The 21,032-nt window shown below is 43.4% G+C and overlaps 1 protein-coding gene and 1 pseudogene across 1 annotated transcript; one reads left to right on the top strand and one right to left on the bottom strand.

Moving 5' to 3' along the window:
- Positions 1 to 5,168: 5,168 nt before the first annotated feature.
- Positions 5,169 to 9,993, bottom strand: LOC106610835 (KATNB1-like protein 1). Its single transcript, XM_014210451.2, has 10 exons — positions 9,840 to 9,993; positions 9,054 to 9,180; positions 8,851 to 8,888; positions 8,093 to 8,360; positions 7,845 to 7,960; positions 7,704 to 7,754; positions 7,521 to 7,616; positions 7,342 to 7,440; positions 7,139 to 7,232; positions 5,169 to 7,040 (listed from the first exon to the last, which is right to left on the bottom strand). The coding sequence occupies exons 2-10, from the start codon at positions 9,171 to 9,173 to the stop codon at positions 7,008 to 7,010; spliced, it is 915 nt and encodes a 304-aa protein (XP_014065926.1). The 5' UTR covers positions 9,174 to 9,180; positions 9,840 to 9,993; the 3' UTR covers positions 5,169 to 7,007.
- A 1,213-nt stretch (positions 9,994 to 11,206) lies between these two features.
- Positions 11,207 to 17,396, top strand: LOC106610836 (acid phosphatase type 7-like; annotated as a pseudogene).
- The last annotated feature ends 3,636 nt before the right edge of the window (positions 17,397 to 21,032 follow it).

Genomic DNA, 21,032 nt, shown 5'->3' on the forward strand with positions numbered 1-21,032 from the left:
CCTAACCCTGGGATAGAGTTTTCTGCGGGACAATTACACAAATTTTAATGCAAAAGACACACCAGAATGGCTTTTCAGGAGTTGTTGATTGTTCCTGAATGGTCCAGTCTCTGTCCTAACTTAAATCTGCATAAAAAACTGGTTTCAATATTGCTGTCCATCAATGATTCCAAACCAAATTTACTGAGCTTGAGCAATTTTCAAATAACAATGGACACACAGTGCTTTCGGAAAGTATTCTGACCCCTTTACTTTTTCCACATTTTGATAAGTTACAGCCTTATTCTAAAATTGATTAAATAGTCCCCCCCCCCCCCCCTTATCAATCTACACACAATACCCCATAATGACAAAGCAAAAATAATGATGCTCCCCATCCAACTTGACAGAGCTTGAGGATCTGCAGAGAAGAATGGGAGAAACCCCCCAAATACAGACGTGCCAAGCTTGTAGCGTCATACCCAAGACTCAACGCTGTAATTGCTGCCAAAAGTGCTGTCAAATCTCTCTAGGACAGGTGGGTGTAGAAGTCAGGCGCAGGAGAGGAGTACATACGGAGAAGGCATATTTATTAACAGTTCATCCAGAACATAGTCTAGGAAAAAACACCTGTTAAAAAATGAACAAACTATACGCCACACAAAACCAAAGACAGGAAAACGCAAACAAACCTGCACGAAACAAAAGGGGTAGGGCGAGATAAATACACCAACTAAACAACCTAAACTAGACACAGGTGAACAATCAAAACAGACATGACTAAACGAAAAAGAAAAAGGATCGGTGGCAGCTAGTAGACCGGCGACGACGACCGCCGAGCGCCGCCCGAACAGGGAGAGGAGCCACCTTCGGTGGAAGTCGTGACGGGTGCTTCAACAAAGTACTGAGTAAAGGGTCTGAATACTTATGTAAATGGGATGTGATTTTTTAAATTTTTTACATTTTATTAGCTAAAAATGTCTATAAAACGGTTTTTGCTTTGTCATTCAAAGGTATAGGAAAAAAAACTATTTAATCAATTTTAGAAGAAGGCTGTAACACAAAAAAGTCAAGGGGTCTGAATACTTTCCGAAGGCACTGTACATTACATATTTCAATACCTAAGAAGACTTGAGGCTGTAATCGCTGCCAAAGGTGCTTGAACAAAGTACTGAGTAAAGGGTCTGAATACTTACGTAAATAAGGTATTTCTGTTTTTTATTTTTAATACATTTGCAAAAATGTCTAAAAAACGTTTTTGCTTTGTCATTATGGGGTATTGTGTGTCATTTGATGAGGAAAAAATGTATTTAATCCATTTTAAAATAAGGCTGTAACGTAACAAAATGTGGAAAAGTCAAGGGGTCTGAATACTTTCTCAATGCACTGTATGTTTCCCTAAGAGTTATGTAAGGATTTTAGAATCGTATTCAAAATGATTCACAGCTGTAATGGCTGCTAAAGGTACTTCCACCTAATATTATCTCTAGGGTGTGAAGACATACGCAATCAATGCATCCTCATTTTGTATTTCTTAGTAATTTGGAAAATGTTCAATCATTTTTCTTTCACTTTGAGAATTTAATCACTTAGGTTGAGTTATAAGGCAGCAAAATGTGAAGAATATGCAAGGGGTGTGTAGACTTTCACTAGTGATTGTCTATCCATTGTTTATTTGGAATGGAATTTTCGTATCCTGTGTATTTGACTGTGATATGTGGTTATCTCACCTAGCTATCTTAAGATGAATGCACTTACTGTAAGTAGCTCTGGATAAGAGCCTCTGCTAAATTACTAAAATGTCAAATGCAAATATTTTACATACAGATCTCATATTACTTTGAGATTCTTCAAAGTAGCCACTCTTTGCCTTGTTGACAGCTTTGCACACTCTTGGCATTCTCTCAACCAGCTTCATGAGGTGGTCACCTGGAATGCATTTCAAGTAACAGGTGTGCTTTGTTCAAAATTAATTAGTGGAATTTCTTTCCTTCTTAAATGCGTTTGAGCCAATCAGTTGTGTTATGACAAGGTAGGGGTTGTAAACAGAGTTAACGGCACCTTAGATTGCAGCCCACATACATGCTTCACAGAGTTCAAGTAACAGACACATCTCAACATCAACTGTTCAAAGGAGATTGTGTGAATCAGGCCTTCATGTTCAAATTGCTGCAAGGAAACCACTACTAAAGGACACCAATAAGAAAAAGAGACTTGCTTGGGCCAAGAAACACGAGCAATGGACATTAGACGAGTGGAAATCTGTCCTTTAGTCTGATGAGTCCAAATTTGAGATTTTTGGTTCCAACCGTCATGTCTTTGTGAGACGCAGAGTAGGTGAACGGATGATCTCATGTGTGGTTCCCACCATGAAGCGTGGAGGAGGAGGTGTGAGGGTGTGGGGGTGCTTTGCTGGTGACACTGTCTGTGATTTATTTAGAATTCAAGGCACACTTAACCAGCATGGCTACCACAGCATTCTGCAGCAATACGCATCCCATCTGGTTTGCACTTAGTGGGACAATCCTTTGTTTTTCAACAGGACAATGACCCAAAACACACCTCCAGGGTGGGTAAGGGCTATTTGACCAAGAAGGAGAGTGATGGAGTGCTGCATCAGATGACCTGGCCTCCACAATCACCCAACCTCAACTCAATTGAGATGGTTTGGGATGAGTTGTACCGCAGAGTGAAAGAAAATCAGCCAACAAGTGCTCAGCATATGTGGGAACTCCTTCAAGACTATTGAAAAATCATTCCTCATGGAGCTGGTTGAGAGAATGCCAAGAGTGTGCAAAGCTGTCATCAAGGCAAATGGTGGCTACTTTGAAGAATCTCAAATATAAAATACATTTTGATTTGTTTAACACCTTTTTGGTTACTACATGATTCCATATGTCTTATTTCATAGTTTTGATGTCTTCACCCTTGAATGAGAAAAACCCTTGAATGAGTCGGTGTGACCAAACTTTTGACTGGTACTGTGTATATATTTTTTAAATGTTGATGTCAGAAATGTATAATTTGTACATTTCTTTGTGTAGTTATTTGCCACATTTGACTGTGCAACACCTAGCGATACTACTTAAAGCTGCGGATGTAAGATTATTTGTCTTTGAAATGAAACCAATCAAATCATGATTTCAAACAAATACATCCGTCTGTCATTGAACAACCCCATGGCATGATTAGATGGTGAAAAAACATACCAACCTCTTTCATAAGTTCTTTAAACAATATAATCTGTTTTACCAAAATGGATATATAGCGTTTTGGACGGAAACTCTTCAAATACGCATTGTATTTTCGAATATAAATAAATACTCCCATGCATTTCAACCCAGGTCTGTTTTGTATTTGAAATAATGTATTTGGAAATAAGTACTTGAAAATATTTTCAAATATTAGGCTTTTTATAGAAAATTGTTTGAAAGTACTTTCAAATACTTCCAATAGCTGTAGTCGATTTAGACCACATTATTTGATAATATTGAAATGCACAGAAGTATTTAAATATCAAATAATCAAATACACATATTTGAACCCAAGTCTGCTACAGATACAGCCACACGTTTCACTGTAGAATCCATCTCTACATTTTGTTAGTAATGACATTACATGAATGTCCATACCATTAATTCCCTGGTTGAGGACCACCTTGTGCTCTTCAGAGGTCAGGAGACGTGTGTTTTCAGCTACCAGGGATTCAGTGTGTACTCCCATCAGACTGATCCCCAGTGCTACTGCTAATTATTTTTTTATTTTTTATTTTTTATTTTACCGTTATTTTACCAGGTAAGTTGACTGAGAACACATTCTCATTTACAGCAACGACCTGGGGAATAGTTACAGGGGAGAGGAGGGGGATGAATGAGCCAATTGTAAGCTGGGGTTGATTAGGTGGCTATGATGGTATGAAGGACAGCTGGGAATTTAGCCAGGACACCGGGGTTAACACCCCTACTTTTACGATAAGTGCCATGGGATCTTTAATTACCTCAGAGAGTCAGGACACCCGTTTAACGTCCCATCCGAAAGACGGCACCCTACACAGGGCAGTGTCCCCAATCACTGCCCTGGGGCATTGGGATATTATTTAGACCAGAGGAAAGAGTGCCTCCTACTGGCCCTCCAACACCGCTTCCAGCAGCATCTGGTCTCCCATCCAGGGAATGACCAGGACCAACCCTGCACGCCAGCAGTGGGATGCAGGGTGGTATGCTGCTGGCAATGCCACTGGCTATGTCCCAAAACTCTTCTAACTGGATGTTCCTTCATGGTGAACAGACATGTGGATTCACAGAGTGGCAATGCATAATTTCTCAAACAATTTTACTACACCCATTCAAGAGATAATTATCAATTTTCATACATGGACAGAAATCTGTAATTCTACTCCTGTCACAGTTCATAGCACAACAGTCCACTGCATTCAATGACTAGAAATCCTACTTTAGTAACAATGAAACTTACTGAACTGTAACGGATGAACACCCTTACCTTCACTGTTACTGCACCACTGCCTGTGTGTGCTGAGCTCTGTGACCATAAGCTGTCAAACATACAGTACACTGTACTTTGATAGCACTAAACGGAGAGAGAAGGGTAGAGAGAGAGAGAGCAAACAAGGCTAATCAGGCTGCCAACCATAGACCCAGAGTCCACGGAGGTGCAGTCCTTTCCACACAGCCTCTACAGGCCAGTCACGACTGGACTTCAGCCTAAGCTTCCTTCATGTCACAATAGGAAACACCAAGGGTTAAAGCCAGCCTTCACTTATCTGTGTCAAGTGGGATGGTTACCTCATATCTCACCTTCCAAACACTTCCTCCACTCTGGAGAAGAAGAGATTGCAACCTTTGTCTTGGTGTTGCAACGTCAGTTTGTTTTAGTTGATCAAGTGGAACAACAAAAAAAACATCTTTTAAAATTCACTATATTTTAAAGCTATTTGTGATTAAAAAAAAAAAAATTACAAAGATAGATGATCTACAACTATAAAGTCCTAAACAAAGCACCATAATGATAAATCCTAAACAAAGCACCATAATGATGTCCTAACCAAAGCACCAAAATGATAAGGCCTAAACAACTTATCTTTGTGATGATTAAATACACAGTGAATTGTGTGGTGGTTAATTTCTGTATTATCAAATGAGGAGAGACAAATGTATCACACAAGTCAGTTATACTTAAACTGAATCTTTATTAGTGAGAGCTTTGCAATAGCGATGGCTGGTCGACGAATCACCGTCTCTGATGATTCCTTGAGAGCCCCGAGACAAAAGTACAAAGGTCTTTTATTGCCAACATACACCCCTTTCAACCGACATGACGAACAACAGATATATAGAATGGGTCACAAGGTTAAGATTTGTATGAAAGATACCTATAATACATAGCAGACAGTATCTGCTGTGTCAACAGTTTTCATTGTACAGACCAGTGTCTGTCACTCCGACTCCAAACTGGAACCATCTCTCCCTGGTACGGTATAGAACAAAAACATTAATCCATGCTCTAGAATGCTCTTTAGGTTTTATCACCCAAAAGACATCGTAAATCTCCTGGCAGTTTTATCTCCCAGAGGCCCATCCTCAGTAGAACACACATACAATAGTTAAGAATACTCTATTCTGTTGAATGAAACAACCATTTGATGCAATAAAAGTATTATAACGTGATCTTGCAACTTTGCTCTCGCATTCCCCCATTTCGAGAGTCCTCTCAACTTAAAAGAAAATTACAAGATTTAAGAACATTCATTCACATGTCAAAAATGCATATATTCTACATAAACCAAGAAGCATAAAAGCAATAACTCATTGTATGGGTTCCTGCACATGACCAGCTGCTATAGCACTGGCTCAGCCTCCTTCCAAGAAACTCAGCACTGTCTCCTATTTCAACCACCAACACATTTTCTAAGCATTCTAGCAATTTGTCTGGGAAGGTTATGATACAGTCACCTGCACGTAAATCTCCTGTCAGTGTTATCTCCCAGAGGCCCATCCTCAGTAGAACACACACACAATAGATAAGAATACTCTATTCTGTTGAATAGAACAACCATTTGATGCAATAAAAGTATTATAACGTAATCTTGCAATTTTGCTCTCACAATTGAAACACATTTCTTCATTATTTTGGAGGACCTCTGCACTAAGACAACACATACAAGTACCTTATGAATAGCGGAAGGAATCTTTCCTAACCATGTGACCTGACAAATAAAAACGTAGTTATACTCTCAGCCCTAGTTCGGCTCTAACTAGGGCTTGGAGTATTTCAGTATAGCCTGACTAAAAATACATGAAAACCTCAGCTTTGCTTTCGGGGCAGTGGCGGTTGCTAATAACTCATTGTGCTGTACTGCTACCTGGCTGACAGTCACTCTGGAGCTGTCGGCACTGGCCAACATGCTCCCACTGAGACTCATCTCTTCTCTCTCACCACTCAGTGTACTCCCTCTCTCTACCCTTTCTCTCCGACTCCATCAACCAACAGCCAACCATTCCACTCTGAAAAATAACTGCCTGGCTGAACACAAAGGTGTCACATAACATTACTGGCATTTTCATTTCAAAATAATGTATTAATTTACAATAAAACAATTTCAAGTACCATTTTAATTCATCCAACACAACTTCAATTGGTTCTCTACTGTAACCAATCAATTGCACACACTTTCATCCTTTGGATTAATTTCATACCATTGAAATTTAGTGAGGTGAAGTCATGTTAGCAATTTTGGACAAAGGTTGGTCATCTCAAATTGTAATTAAAATTCTTAAAAAATAACAAGGAACAATCATTGTCTGGAGTGGCTCTCTGGCACTCTTCAGCAGGCACTCTTTGGGCACTGTTTAGGAGCCCTCAAATTAATCTGGTAATGCTTTTCCCCACATCAAAAGTCAAGTAGTGCAGATCATTGTATCACAAGTCTATTGTGTTCGTATGTGGTTTCCAACTTTACAATGACAAGTCATCAGGACTGGACTGGAGCTTGGCATGGGCCACCATTGCGATCAGGGCAATTGTAACAGGTAATAGTCTATAACCTAGGAAACAAGAACGAAGATAACAGAAATTTCACTAACACTATTTGCACTTGTCTTAGATATATTGAAATGACCATGTACCGTAAATTAGAACCCACCTTTGCTATTTCACCTGCACTTCCTGGAACTGAACTCAAATGAGGCTCCTGGTTCCAAAACTCCTTTAGCTGCTGTTTGAACACTTGGATATTTCTGCAATGATCATTAAAAACAGAGAAGTTTTAGTTACACATGGGGCGTGCCTGCTCCACAAAGAATACACATCTCCATAGCTTCCAGTCGGCATGTTGAGTCAACATACCCATCCATAGAATGTGTGTCAGTTCCTCCACTTGCTGAGAGCTCTGGCCACCAATGTCTTAATACTGATTGTACCAATCGTAAACCAGCTACCAGGTGCCTGCAAGACAACATGGGATTAGTTTAGTTGGATTTTCAAGAATTTGTAATGAAAAGTGTGTCATTAACAGTGGTACTCACTCTTCATATGGAGTAGTGAGGACCTTTTTCACTAGGGGGAAAAGGTCAACACAACAGCCAATGGAAACGCTGGGTGACTCTGACTCACCATCAAGGCTATCGGTGAAAGATAGAAAATAAATGTCATGAAACTTCAATTGTAATCATTGCTTTTTACCCCTAAAAATAAAATGAGAAATGTACCTTTTTGTTATCACTGGAAGAAAATCAACAAACACACCAGTGTCTTGGATCCTGAGGGAGAAAAGCGCTTTGCTATTATACAATCACAACTTTGTGTCAATAAAGCCTCAGATATTTCAATCTTGACAAGTTCTACTGTACCTTAAAAAATACGTAAGCAGTTCTCCAACATTTCTTTGCCACAGGGTCAAAGCTACACTCAGTCTCAGATTTCTTCCAAAGAGCACCTCTGTCATTGTGTTGTGGTCTTTTGACAACTGAAAAACAGCAGAGTGGTGGTGGAATACATTCAAATATTTGTGACAACAAGCATTTCACGATGATAAGATAATGAGACAACCCACCCCAAAGACATTAGACAAATATAATACACTACTGATATTTCACACCTCTGTGAAGTAGTCACTGTTTTTTGAACCAGCCTCATCAGTCTTGTTAGGATGAGGGACAGTGAGTGGAAACTCCCATGGGTCCATATAGAATATCTCTTCCATGTCCTGCACACAGGCCATTTCGTTCTCCTTGTTGGCCACATCATAAGTTTTCCATGTGGCTGGCTGCTTCCTTCGACAGATATTGAGATGGTGGGTCTTCCTCTTACACGACACAACCCGCTTCTGTCTCCCAGGGTTGTTCCCTGAACGACCTGCCGGACATCTACAGTATGAAACAGAAATATGGCTGAATACTCAGAAATACTACACTCAATCATAAATGATATGAAACAATGAAAAAAGTCGTGTACGCTGTTCCAGTTGGAGATTTCATTAGTGGCAATCAGCAGTTGAACCATCCCCCCGCCCCTGTTTTGGTAAAAAGCAGGATGGGGCTGGAGAAATTTAACCACTCTCAAATTCATAGAGCTACGGATGCAATGACTAACCTTTCATGATATCAAAATTATAGTTATAACCATGTTTTGAGGCTATATAGTGTTTGTTACATTTTCTTTGTTTACAAACATTGGAGTAAGACAAGCTTATATTTGGTTCTGATGCGGTAAAATAGTTGAACTAAGCTCATGAGGCAAAAATAAGTTATACTATTCAAGAATCCATAGTATCATTAATTTATACATACAAAGATGAATGTAGCAATGGCAGATTGCCCCTTTAAACCCGTACTTTTGGAAAAGGCAAAAACCTACCTCTTCTTCTTAACGTCTTCCTTTTTACAGAAATCCAACTAAAAGGTAAAGAAAGACATATTACAAAGTCAATTTCAATGAATTGTATGGAGGTGTTACCAAAACATTTTTGATACAGTTCTATAATGTCTATAATGTGTTGTTACAGTAATATAATAGACTGCAATTGAGAAGAATCATAACCCCTCCCTGCCGAAACTTACCTCCTTGGTGTACTTTGGATGAGAGTAGCATACTCTGTACTGGACCATGTCCTGCTCTTCAAGGCTTTGATATTCTCCCTCGTCACTATCATGCTCCTCGGGCTCCTCCGAGTCCATCATCAATATCCTGGAGGGTAAAGTACACACTGCAGTCAATATTCATCAAAACTCCTCACACAAACACAAAGCTCCGTAAATGGTATGGGAATATCCAGAGAGAATGTACAGCTGTCTGTATAAGAACAACTGTTTGAAGGGTTGACAGCCTAGTGAGAACCTGAATTACATCACATTGAACATACATTTATAAAAAGTCAGAGATACATTAAGGGGCAAAATTATTCCCAGGTCTTTCTTTGGGCCTATGTTTGCATAGGGAAAGAATGTGTAATTACAGTTCTAGCTACACCATGCAGCTGGGTAAACGTGTTTTACCCAGAATTCCTCGCGGGCACGTTGTTTATTATTTTTTAATAATGACGTAGCCAGAAAAGGAGAGCAAGTTTGGCTAGCTATGTTTAGTGCCACTTTTGGTTATGTTGCGCATTTCAATTTATAGGAAGCTAATGTCCGTTTACCGTTGTCACGATACATATCTCTCTTAAAGTTATCAGCCAGTAAAACCGGCATTGTAGTTTTAACATTTGCAGCAAGAGAGCTCGAGACAGCAATAGCATGTGGAAGGATAGCTACAGATGAGCTCAATTAACGTTGCTTGTTTGATAACTACAACTTCTCGAACTAACCTACTGTAATAGCTAGCTTGCTATAGCTGCAATCACCTACCTGTCAGTGTTGATAGACTTTCTAAGATGTTCTGATCTCACGAGCTGGTTTTGCTATCCTTTCGCCTTGGTTTCTTAACCCAACTCGAGCCCTTGTTACTTTTCTCAACTATGACCAGACACTGTTGGGGATTCATAAATGCACTCAATGTACAATAGGAATACTGGACTATTGTTGTGCACCCCCTAGTGTTCAACACGTTTAGTGCATTCCAATGCAAAATGTACATTTTAACGGCTTCAAATACAGAATGAATGAATGATCTATTTTTGGTAACTTTTAGGTCCATCCTATTCTTGTAGTGGATTGGATCTTTCACTGCTTCACTCTAAAATACTATTTTTAATAGAACGTTAAGGCTGGTTGTATAATTGTATGGAGGCAATCACAAAGTGATACAGTTCTCATCAGTTAGAAAGCCAATGCAAGAACATATTAACTCAAAGTGAATTAATTGTCCTTTAAATGAGAACACATCAAAAATCACAAGCACACATCAACAATCACAACCAACGTCATCTGCTTTTATTGACTCATCATGCCTTGCCACACTGCATTTGCTGACTCCACAGTCAACTCCACAGGCTGCTGTTTCATCAGTTTGGTAGACTGATTCTGATTTCCTTATCAGAGACACTGACTGATTGACTGACTGTGTGCAGTGCTCTAGCACTACTGTATAAAACACTAGCACCACTGTATAGTGCACTGGCACTACTGTATAATACACTAGCACTACTATATAGTACACTAGCAATAATATATAGTACACTAGCACTAGTGTATAATACACTAGCACTGCTGTATAGCACACTAGCACCACTGTATAGTGCACTAGCACCACAGTATAGTACACTAGCACTACTGTATAGTACACTAGCACTACTGTATAATCCACTAGCACTACTATATAGTCCATTAGCACTACTGTATAATACACTAGCACTACTGTATAGTACACTAGCACTATTGTATAATACACTAGCACTACTGTATAATACACTAGCACTACTGTATAGTAGACTAGCACTACTGTACTAACAAGTCATATCTGGCACAGTTTTCTGAAGCCTAATTGAGATCATTTGGATCCTGAAAGGCTGGGTTTCGTTCAAAGGAAGCAGAGTCCATTGAGTTTAACCAAATGTTTAATTCATTAAATCCTGTCTACAGGGAGATCAAAAGCACAGACTTGTGAGTTATTGAACAATATCAGCCTTTTGAGCAAGTGTCTCCCAGCTTACGTAAGTGGATCAGTAAGTATCCAGGGCAGTAACTCTATCCAGGTTGACAGGGTGAGCAGTCTGATCAGCAGGCCCCCTCGCTGGATAACTTTGGGGCTTTTCTCCCCAGGGCTCCCTGCCTCTATGGAGATCACCTGGACCACCATCAATGAGACAGAGGAGAGCACCGTGGAGTAAGGCCTGTGGGGGGGGACTGTTTGAGCTGACCGCCAAGAGCAACGCTACCCTTTTTTTAAATTTTATTTTACCTTTATTTAACTAGGCAAGTCAGTTAAGAACAAATTCTCATTTTTAATGACGTCCTAGGAACAGTGGGTTAACTGCCTTGTTCAGGGGCAGAACGACAGATTTTTTATGGATGGGATCAGAAGGGAGGGAGATCCACATACACAGGGTCACACTCACTGTCCTGAGACCTGCCTCTGCTTATGGTAGGTTTCCATGTTCACCGAACTAGCATGATGGATGTTTATGGCCTGTCACATTCGGTCATCATCATAGTATTGATAGAACTGTCAGGGATTTCTTCGTCGTCAGACGATATAGCGAAATCATCGTCGGAAAAAGAGGACCAATATGCAGCAGAGTTGAGATAGTTCATTTTGAACATTTAATAAACTCAAAAATGAACATACAAAATAACAAAACGAACTCACGATTACTAGACAGTCCTGTTAGGCTCACACACGCTAAACAAGAAACAATCTCCCACAAATACACAGACAAACACACCCAACTAATATAGGACTTCCAATGAAAGGCAACACCACACAGCTGCCTTCAATTGGAAGTCCACCCCAATTAACCAAACATAGACATACAACCAGCTAGATCAACATAGAAATATGTAAACAAGGAACAGTGCCCAAAAACCCCGGAATACTTAAATCAAATGCCCTTTTAGAAAAACACCACCCCGAACCACATAAACCAAATACCCTCTGCCACGTCCTGACCAAACTACAATAACAATTAACCTTTATACTGGCCAGGACGTGACAGTACCCCCCCCCTAAAGGTGCTAACCCCGGAAGCACCTCAAAAATAACAAACCCCCCCCAAAAAAAATTCCCCCTAACTAAAGGGAGGGAAGGGAGGGTGGCTGCCGTCAACGACGGCACTGTGCTACACCCCCCCTCCCCAACCCACCTATATCTGGAGGTGGCTCTGGTTCTGGCAGTTCCGGGCAGATGACCCACCCCGGCAGCTCCGGGTAGACGGGCCACTCGGGCTGGGCCGGAGGACAGTCGGGCCACTCTGGCAGACCCGGAAGACAGTCGGGCCACTCTGGCAGACCCGGAAGACAGTCGGGCCACTCTGGCAGACCCGGAAGACAGTCGGGCCACTCTGGCAGACCCGGAAGACAGTCTGGCCACTCTGGCAGACCCGGAAGACAGTCTGGCCACTCTGGCATCGCCGGGCAGTCTGGCATCGCCGGGCAGTCTGGCATCGCCGGGCAGTCTGGCCACTCTGGCATCGCCGGGCAGTCTGGCCACTCTGGCATCTCCGGGCAGTCTGGCCACTCTGGCATCTCCGTGCAGTCTGGCCACTCTGGCATCTCCGGGCAGTCTGGCCACTCTGGCATCTCCGGGCAGTCTGGCCACTCTGGAAGCTCCTGACTAGTGGGTGGCTCTGGCGACTCCTCACTGACGGGCGGCTCCGGCGACTCCTCACTGACGGGCGGCTCTGGCGACTCTTGACTGACGGGCAGTTCTGGCGACTCTTGACTGACGGGCAGTTCTGGCGACTCTTGACTGACGGGCAGTTCTGGCGACTCTTGACTGACGGGCAGATTCTGGCGACTCTTGACTGACGGGCAGTTCTGGCGACTCTTGACTGACGGGCAGTTCTGGCGACTCTTGACTGATGGGCAGTTCTGGCGACTCTTGACTGACGGGCAGTTCTAGCGACTCTTGACTGACGGGCAGCTCTAGCGACGTCGGACTGGGATGACTCACTTGAAGCCTGGTGCGTGGTGCTGGTACTGGACGTACCAGACTGGGAACACGCACCTCCAAGCTAGTGCGGGGAGCGGGAAAAGGACGAGTTGGACTGGGCTGACGCACTTCCGGGTCCGCACGAGAGACAGGAGCTGGAAACCCAGGGCTATGGAGGCGCACAGGCGGTCTTGATCTTACCTCCTGCACAACCCGTCCGGGATGGATGGAACTTGTAGCCCTGTACGAGCGGGGTGCTTGTACAGGGCAGACTGGGCTGTGCAGGGGCCTGATGGTAGCCGTGCGTAGAGCGGGAGTTGGGTAGCCTGGTCCTCGGAGGCGTACCCGCGACCAGATGCGCTGCGCAGGCATCCTCCTACCAGGCTGGATGCCCGCTCTAGCACGGCACCTGCGTGGTGCTGGAATAACGCGCACCGGACTGTGCGTGCGTATGGGTGAGATAGTGCGCTCTTCAGCGAAACATGGCACCCTCCACCTCATACGCTCCTCCATATAACCACGGGTAGCTGGCTTCCGGCTCTTCCTAGGCCTAGCCAAACTACCCGTGTGCCCCCCCCAAAAAAAATTATTGGGGGTGCCTCTCGTGCTTCAACGCCAGTCGTGATCCTCGGAAACGTTCCCGGTCCTTATGAGCCATTCTCCATGGGCCCTCTCCGGCCATAACTTGCTCCCATGTCCATTTCTCCCTTTTGTCCAATTCAAAATCCCACTGCTCCTTCCTCTGCTGCTTGGTCCTGGTTTGGTGGGAGATTCTGTCAGGGATTTCTTCGTCGTCAGACGAAATAGCGAAATCATCGTCGGAAAAAGAGGACCAATATGCAGCAGAGTTGAGATAGTTCATTTTGAACATTTAATAAACTCAAAAATGAACATACAAAATAACAAAATGAACTCACGATTACTAGACAGTCCTGTTAGGCTCACACACGCTAAACAAGAAACAATCTCCCACAAATACACAGACAAACACACCCAACTAATATAGGACTTCCAATCAAAGGCAACACCACACAGCTGCCTTCAATTGGAAGTCCACCCCAATTAACCAAACATAGACATACAACCAGCTAGATCAACATAGAAATACGTAAACAACGAACAGTGCCCAAAAACCCCGGAATACTTAAATCAAATGCCCTTTTAGAAAAACACCACCCCGAACCACATAAACCAAATACCCTCTGCCACATCCTGACCAAACTACAATAACAATTAACCCTTATACTGGCCAGGACGTGACAAGAACAGTGTTTTCTTTCCTGTGTTCACTGCAGTGTACCACTGTGGCAGTGAGGCTGGCTGGAGTGATGTGTTGTCCTTTACTGCTCTGAATGAGAGTGCTAGAGTTTGCCATCTATGGGGACATGGGAAATGAGAACCCTCAGTCTCTGGCCAGACTGCAGTAGTAGACCCAGGTCGGCAGCATTTATGATCTCATCCTAAGTGGTTGTGCGGCTAACTCCCGACTGATTGTCATAAGTGAATAGCATATCAATGTTGCCGTTGCATAATAACTTCAATCATAGTGGTATATAATTCTGGTTCACTTTGTGTCACACCCTGATCTGTTTCACCTGTCCTTTAAAATTGTAAAAAAATATATATATACATGTGTCGGTACACTGAAAAGGGTGCCTGGAACCTGGAAGAGCTGTTTGACATGTTCCTGCACGGATTTTCAGAGGAAGTAAAGGACGAGCTTGCAGCCCAGGAACTACCGACGGATCTCGACCATCCGGATCGATGGTCGGCTACGGGAACGTAGGAGGGAGAAGAGGTCTGATTGAGGTCCCAATCGCTCACTCAAGGATCCCACCTTGCATCTGATGAACTCCGGAAGTCCCCGGCGTCTTTGTCCCCAAGAGGATCCGAGCTTACCCGAGTTCCTCCAAGAGCCTCCGAAGACTGACGATTTGCCCCGAGCCAATGCAGCCGAACGAGTACTACGCAGACTTAACACCCAGAGTTGTCTGTACTGCGGTACTGTCGGTCATTATGTGTCTAACTGTCCCTTCAAGAGACCTAGCTCATTGGTAGGAATGAGTACTCTGGTGGGTCTTAAGGATAATGTTGCTTCTCCCCCTACTCTCTATGCCACCCTGTGGTGGGGCGACCAGTCCAAGTCTCTCCAGATACTCATCAACTCAGGGGCCGATATGAGTCTTATGGATATTACCCTGGCGTCCGAGCTGGGCATCCCCACTCAACCCCTCTCCATTCCCATGGATGTTAGAGTGCTGGACGGGCGCTCTATAGGCCGGGTCACCCACCATACCACCCCCATCAACCTACGAGTGTTGGGGAATCACAGCGAGACGATCCAATTCCTGCTAATTGAGTCTCCGCACATTCCCGTGGTATTGGGATTCTCTTGGCTCCAGCGACACAATCCCTCAATTGACTGGTCTACTGGTGCCATCGTGGGCTGGAGCCCGTTCTGCCATGCCCATTGCCTGAAATCAGCTTTGCCTGCCCTGGGACGTCTTCCTGGGGGCTTGGAAATTGCCCCGAACCGCTCCGCCTTTCGTGCGGAGTACCAAGGCCTCCAGGAGGGGATCAGTAAGGCCCAGGCCACTTCGCTTCCACAACACCGACCGGTACCCAAGGAGGTTAAGCCGGATGCGCTGGCACGCCGTAATAGCCCCGCGGCAATACCCCTGGAAGCCGAAACCTTTCCTCCTTGCTCCAAAATAAATAGCCCCTCTGCTGTTCGTCCTCTGTTTCCCCGTACCCTCCATATACTTCCTACTTTTCATCTGTCTAGATCTAAACCCATGTCTCACAGCCGTTTGTCTCCTGTTTGTTCAAGTCAACCAGTGTTTTGTCTCAGCTCCTGCTTTTCCCCAGTCTCTCTTTTTCTCGTCATCCTGATTTTGACCCTTGCCTGTCCTGACTCTGAGCCTGCCTGCTTTCCTGTGCCTTTGCCCCTACTCTGGATTACCGACCTCTGCTTGTCCTGACCCTGGGCCTGCCTGCTGTCCTGTACCTTGGCCACACTACTCTGGATTATCGACCCCTGCCTGCCTTGACCTGTCGTTTGCCTGCCCCTGTTGTTGCAATAAACATTGTTACTTCAACACAGTCTGCACTTGGGTCTTACCTGAAACCTGATACTTTAGGTGAAATATGGAGTACACTTTGGAAAAATTATGCAAAGCATGACGAACATGTGTTTTTTTGTTTTCTAGGGGACTTTGCATATGACATGCATGAGGTAAAATATCAATATCAACATTTTTGTTTTCTGTACACGCTTGTCCATCACTGGTCAGTTGGTAGAATGATACACATACCATTTATGCTAAGCACTTTCGCATGGGATTTTCATGAAGTTAAACTATGGCATACAGGGGCACACTCAAAGCTTATGGTACCCTCAGGGTAAGATGTAAAAGTGGGCTCTGTCGTCATGAGCCTAGACCACTAAAGGCCATCTGGGTATCTGTCTAGATCCATGATGATATATGAGATAGAGCCACTCTGCCCCTGCTCCCCTTTTGTTCCCCTTTTCATCAGCAGATCTTAAGAGCCTGGGCCATGGTTAAGACACACTGCTGTAATGACCTGCATAGCTGTGAAATGCCTTAATCCTGTGCTGAACTCTGGAATTAGGGACATAACACCTATGAAGTACAGCACCATGGCTCTATTCAGCCGAGACAGAGGCCATGTTTCCCTAAACCTAACTGGCCAGCGCTCTTCATAATTACTATGACATATACAGGTATTAATCCCCAATGGTTTCAGCGGCTGCTGTTTCCCTGAAATTAAAAAGCAAAGTTGGCTCATTTCATACTTTTCTCAAACATGGAGGAAAATGCTGGACATTATGAGCAGACAACCACAAAAATTAATAACTGCAATTCATGCCGAGTTTGAACTGGAATGTCTGACTCTGTTCCGCGGCTTCCTTGATATTATAAATAGAAAAACAGAAATAGAAATTCTGTCTGAAAGCTCATTAAGGGCAAAGGCAACTGAAAACCAGAAGAAGGCCATGACATCCACCGCAGTGTGTACATAAGCTCAATTGCCACCATTAGAATATTTGTGAAATTAACAGTTCTGGTTTCCTTGGGGTTTTGTTTGGTATGCAAATGGGACATTCCTAAAGTTGTCTGGAAAGATTTACAGTACTTTAGCTTTAGATAACTGAATGTGCTTTTTAAATTTATTCTGTCAGCGTTATTTCAGACTTCATTAGCACTAATACTGTGTATTATGCTGTGGTAAATTACTAAATCAAACTTTTTCAGGACAACGGTAGGATTGGAGATGAGTTCATGCGTCAGATCCAGTCCATAGCTGTCTACGTGCCCTATATGACCTGTCCTGGGAACCACGAGGCTGCATAGTGAGTAGGACCTTAACATGACCCTCTCTACTTGTTTACTCCTCTCTCTTTCTAACTCTCTCTCTCTTTCTCTCTCTCTCTTGCGCTCTCTCGTGCTCTCTCTCTCTCTAACGCTCTTTCGCTCTCTCACACCCACACACACACACACACACACACACACACACACACCCACACGCACACAGGCACCAGTCATTCAGTGTTAAACTGATGATAAAAACTGACAGTGTTATGAAATCTTCATAAACAGTGAGTCAACATGGTTCAAGTCTGCTTACTTTCTGCTCCACATTAGCCAATGCTTTCCGCTCCTGGTACATATTTTGGTGCATTCTGTATAGGTCACATCTAATCAATGCTATTATTACATGGTTTGGGTAAAAACTCAGTACATGCTGCATTTCATATTGGTGAGACAGACTGCCAGACCTCCCCAGACTTGGTATCCATAATGTGCTACTGTACTGTACTGTGAGGCAGGGGTAGAATCTCAGAAAAACAACTTTTTGGTCAGAGTGGAGCAACCACAGCTTTTCCACTGTAGAAAACACTTTCGTCAACTCCACTGTGCCATTGGAACATATGGGAGCTATTTCAGCTTCTAAGTCTGGAGCTGGTTCAAGAACCACCTACATCTAAACAAGTAATCCTTGTCCAAAATAAACATTGGCTGAGACAGATCAGTTTCCTATCTTGTGTTTAAGCCAATGGAAACAACTGACAGAAACTCTATTTACCCCACAATGACTCTCAGACAAAGTCTACTGGGCTCAAATAAAATAAAATTGTATTTGTCCCATGCTTCATAAACAACAGGTATAGACTAACAGTGAAATGCTTACTTATCAGCCCTTCCCAACAATACAGAGAGATAAATATAGAAAAATAATAACACGAGGAATAAATACATAATTAGTAACGATAACTTGGCTATATACACAGGGTACCAGTACTGAGTCGATGTGCAGGGGTAGGAGGTAATTGAGGTAGATATTCATATAGATAGGGGTAAAGTGATCAGGCAACCGGATAAATACTAAACAATAACAGTAGCGTATGTGATGAGTCAAAAGAGTTAGTGCAAAGAAGGTCAATGCAGATAGTCTGGGTAGCTATTTGGTTAACCATTTAGTAGTCTTATGGCTTCGGTGTAGAAGCTGTTTAGGGTCCTGTTGGTTCCAGACTTGCTGCATCAGTGCCGCTTGCCATGTGGTAGCAGAGAGAACAGTCTATGACTTGGGTGGCTGAAGTCTTTGACACTGCCTGATATTGAGGTCCTGGATGACAAGGAGCTCGGCCCCAGTGATGTACTGGGCCGTACACACTACCGTCTGTAGTGCCTTGTGGTCGGATGCCAAGCAGTTGCCATACCAAGCGGTAATGCAGCCAGTCAAGATGCTGTCAATGGTGTAGCTGTAGAACCTTTTGAGGATCTGAGGGTCCATGCAAATCTTTTCAGCCTCCTAAGGGGGAAGAGGCATTGTCGTGCCTTCTTCACGACTATGTTGGTGTGTGTGGACAATGTGAATTTCTTAGGGATGTGGACAACGAGGAACTTTAGACGCGCTTCACTACAGCCCTGTCAATGTGGAGGGGGGCCTCCTGTAGTCCACGATTAGCTCCTTTGTCTTGCTGATGTTGAGGGAGAGGTTGTTGTCCTGGCACCACACTGCCAGGTCACTGACCTCCTCTCTATAGGCTGTCTCATTGTCATCAGTGATCAGGCCTACCACTGTCGTGTCATCAGCAAGCTTAATGATGGTGTTGGAGTTGTGCGCAGCCGCACAGTCATGGGTGAACAGGGAATTCAGGAGGGGACTAACATGCTGACCACACCGCCCGCGTCTCGTGCGCGAGCGTTGCAAAATACATACATGTTATTCATTCATTGCACCCACACTTCTCACGCGCGTCAACGAGCGTCTGCATAGCCAGGCGCTAAAATAGAACTTGGTTCTATTTGTGACGCTTGATGCGCTGCAAGTCCTGCCTCTCCCATCTCCTCATTGGTTTTTAGGAGCATATACCCACGTAGGTGATTGAAAGATGAACTGAGGTCCACACTCCAGTCCAATTGGTTGTGGTAATGCACCTTAAAGTTGGTTGCCAACCACCATATAAAGTCCAAAGTAGAAGAAGAAGCCTGAAGGAGGAGAGATTACAAGAAACTAACTCGGTTTACCCTTTTATCTGAGGATTAATTGTCAGAATAGAGGACCTTGTGCATTTCAGGTCAAATAACAACCCAATGATTATTTCCCAGGACAAATTAGCTAGCAACAGCAAGCTAGCTAAATTGCCATAAATGTTTAATGTGTTTTGACCTGTTCCCAAATTAATATAGTTGGTTCATAGTTTGTTTTGATATTTCTTTCTGTGTGTCCTGATCGTGTGTCCTGATCGTTAATAATAGCTATTGATAAACATTTGTCAGATTACTCAACGGTATGCCTAATCATACTCTGTGTAACCCTGATGGACAACCTTGATGCCCCTTACATACTAGAGTTCCAGAGCTTAAGTCCTTGGGATCTGGGTTTAGGCTATCAGCTCAGTGAGAGATCTGCATAAAAAGGGCAGAGATTTACAGGCTCAGCCATTCAGACGTGTCACATCCAGAGGATCAGCTGCTAACACATCTCAAACGCTTATACCGTGTGTGTCTGTGTTTGTTCTTCTGTGTGCAGATGTGAGAATGTGCTTTCAGGTGTGAGTGTGTTAGCATAAGGGGGGATTGAATGTAAAACATCTAATCATGCACCATAATGTTTGTGCTCCTTGTGTCCCCAGGCCTGGTTTACTCTTTCCCAGTGTAATGCACCTAGTCTGCCTACTGTCTGGCCTCAATTAAGGAGCTGTTAACTGTAGCCTGTTTTTCTTGGCCTTGTCACCAGACATTAGAACATGATATCAAAAATCAGTACCCTCCCCCCTCACTCAGATAACACCGCGTTTTTTTTCTGTGGCGCTCGTCAGAACCTAAACTCGTGGCAGCTTGCTTCAGCTTTTTTTTTTTACGCCCAAAACCAACAGAGTAAAAGGCAATTAAGCCCGGCTGACCGCAAGAGTCCTTAGCATTCCAGCTGCATGAGACCGGCGTGTCCACATGAGACGCTAAGGCCACTATCAAGAGCGCCTTTGTTCCCCTGCACATATAGATCACTGGCCCGTCTGAGGCAATAGGATGTAACTGGTGCCATTTAAAACAATGAGCCATGACGTGAGCTGGTGATATTCAGACAGCAATTTTTTCTTTAACGTTTCAAAGAGCCTGGATTAAGTTGGCATCTTGTAGCACAGACTCATCAGTGACATGAAACAGTGACATGAAAGGGCAGAGCAGATTTGTAAGTCGCTCTGGATAAGAGCGTCTGCTAAATGACTTAAATGTAAATGTAAATGCAGATTGGTTAGTATGTGTGGTTTTTAAACAGTTGACGTTGGGGGGAACGTTGATTAGGATTATGAATCAGTCCATCCACATTGCATTTGACAAGGTTAAAGTTGGAACATCTCCCCTCAGATTTTTATCTTGATATTATTTTCTAGGTAAATTAAACACACATGGAAAACAGCCTGTCTAGTTACAACTAGGCCGTCATTGTAGGCACAAATTTGTTCTTAACTGACTTTCTTATTA

The sequence above is a fragment of the Salmo salar genome, chromosome ssa09 (genome assembly GCF_905237065.1).
Source record: "Salmo salar chromosome ssa09, Ssal_v3.1, whole genome shotgun sequence".
Taxonomy (NCBI): Eukaryota; Metazoa; Chordata; class Actinopteri; order Salmoniformes; family Salmonidae; genus Salmo; species Salmo salar.

Coding starts and splice junctions, on each gene's coding strand:
- LOC106610835 (XM_014210451.2), bottom strand. CDS start 9,173: ATGATGGACTCGGAGGAGCCCGAGGAGCATGATAGTGACGAGGGAGAA. Junction 8,889..9,053: donor ATCCAAAGTACACCAAGGAG/GTAAGTTTCGGC, acceptor TTTACCTTTTAG/TTGGATTTCTGTAAAAAGGA. Junction 7,961..8,092: donor ACAGTGACTACTTCACAGAG/GTGTGAAATATC, acceptor GCTGTTTTTCAG/TTGTCAAAAGACCACAACAC.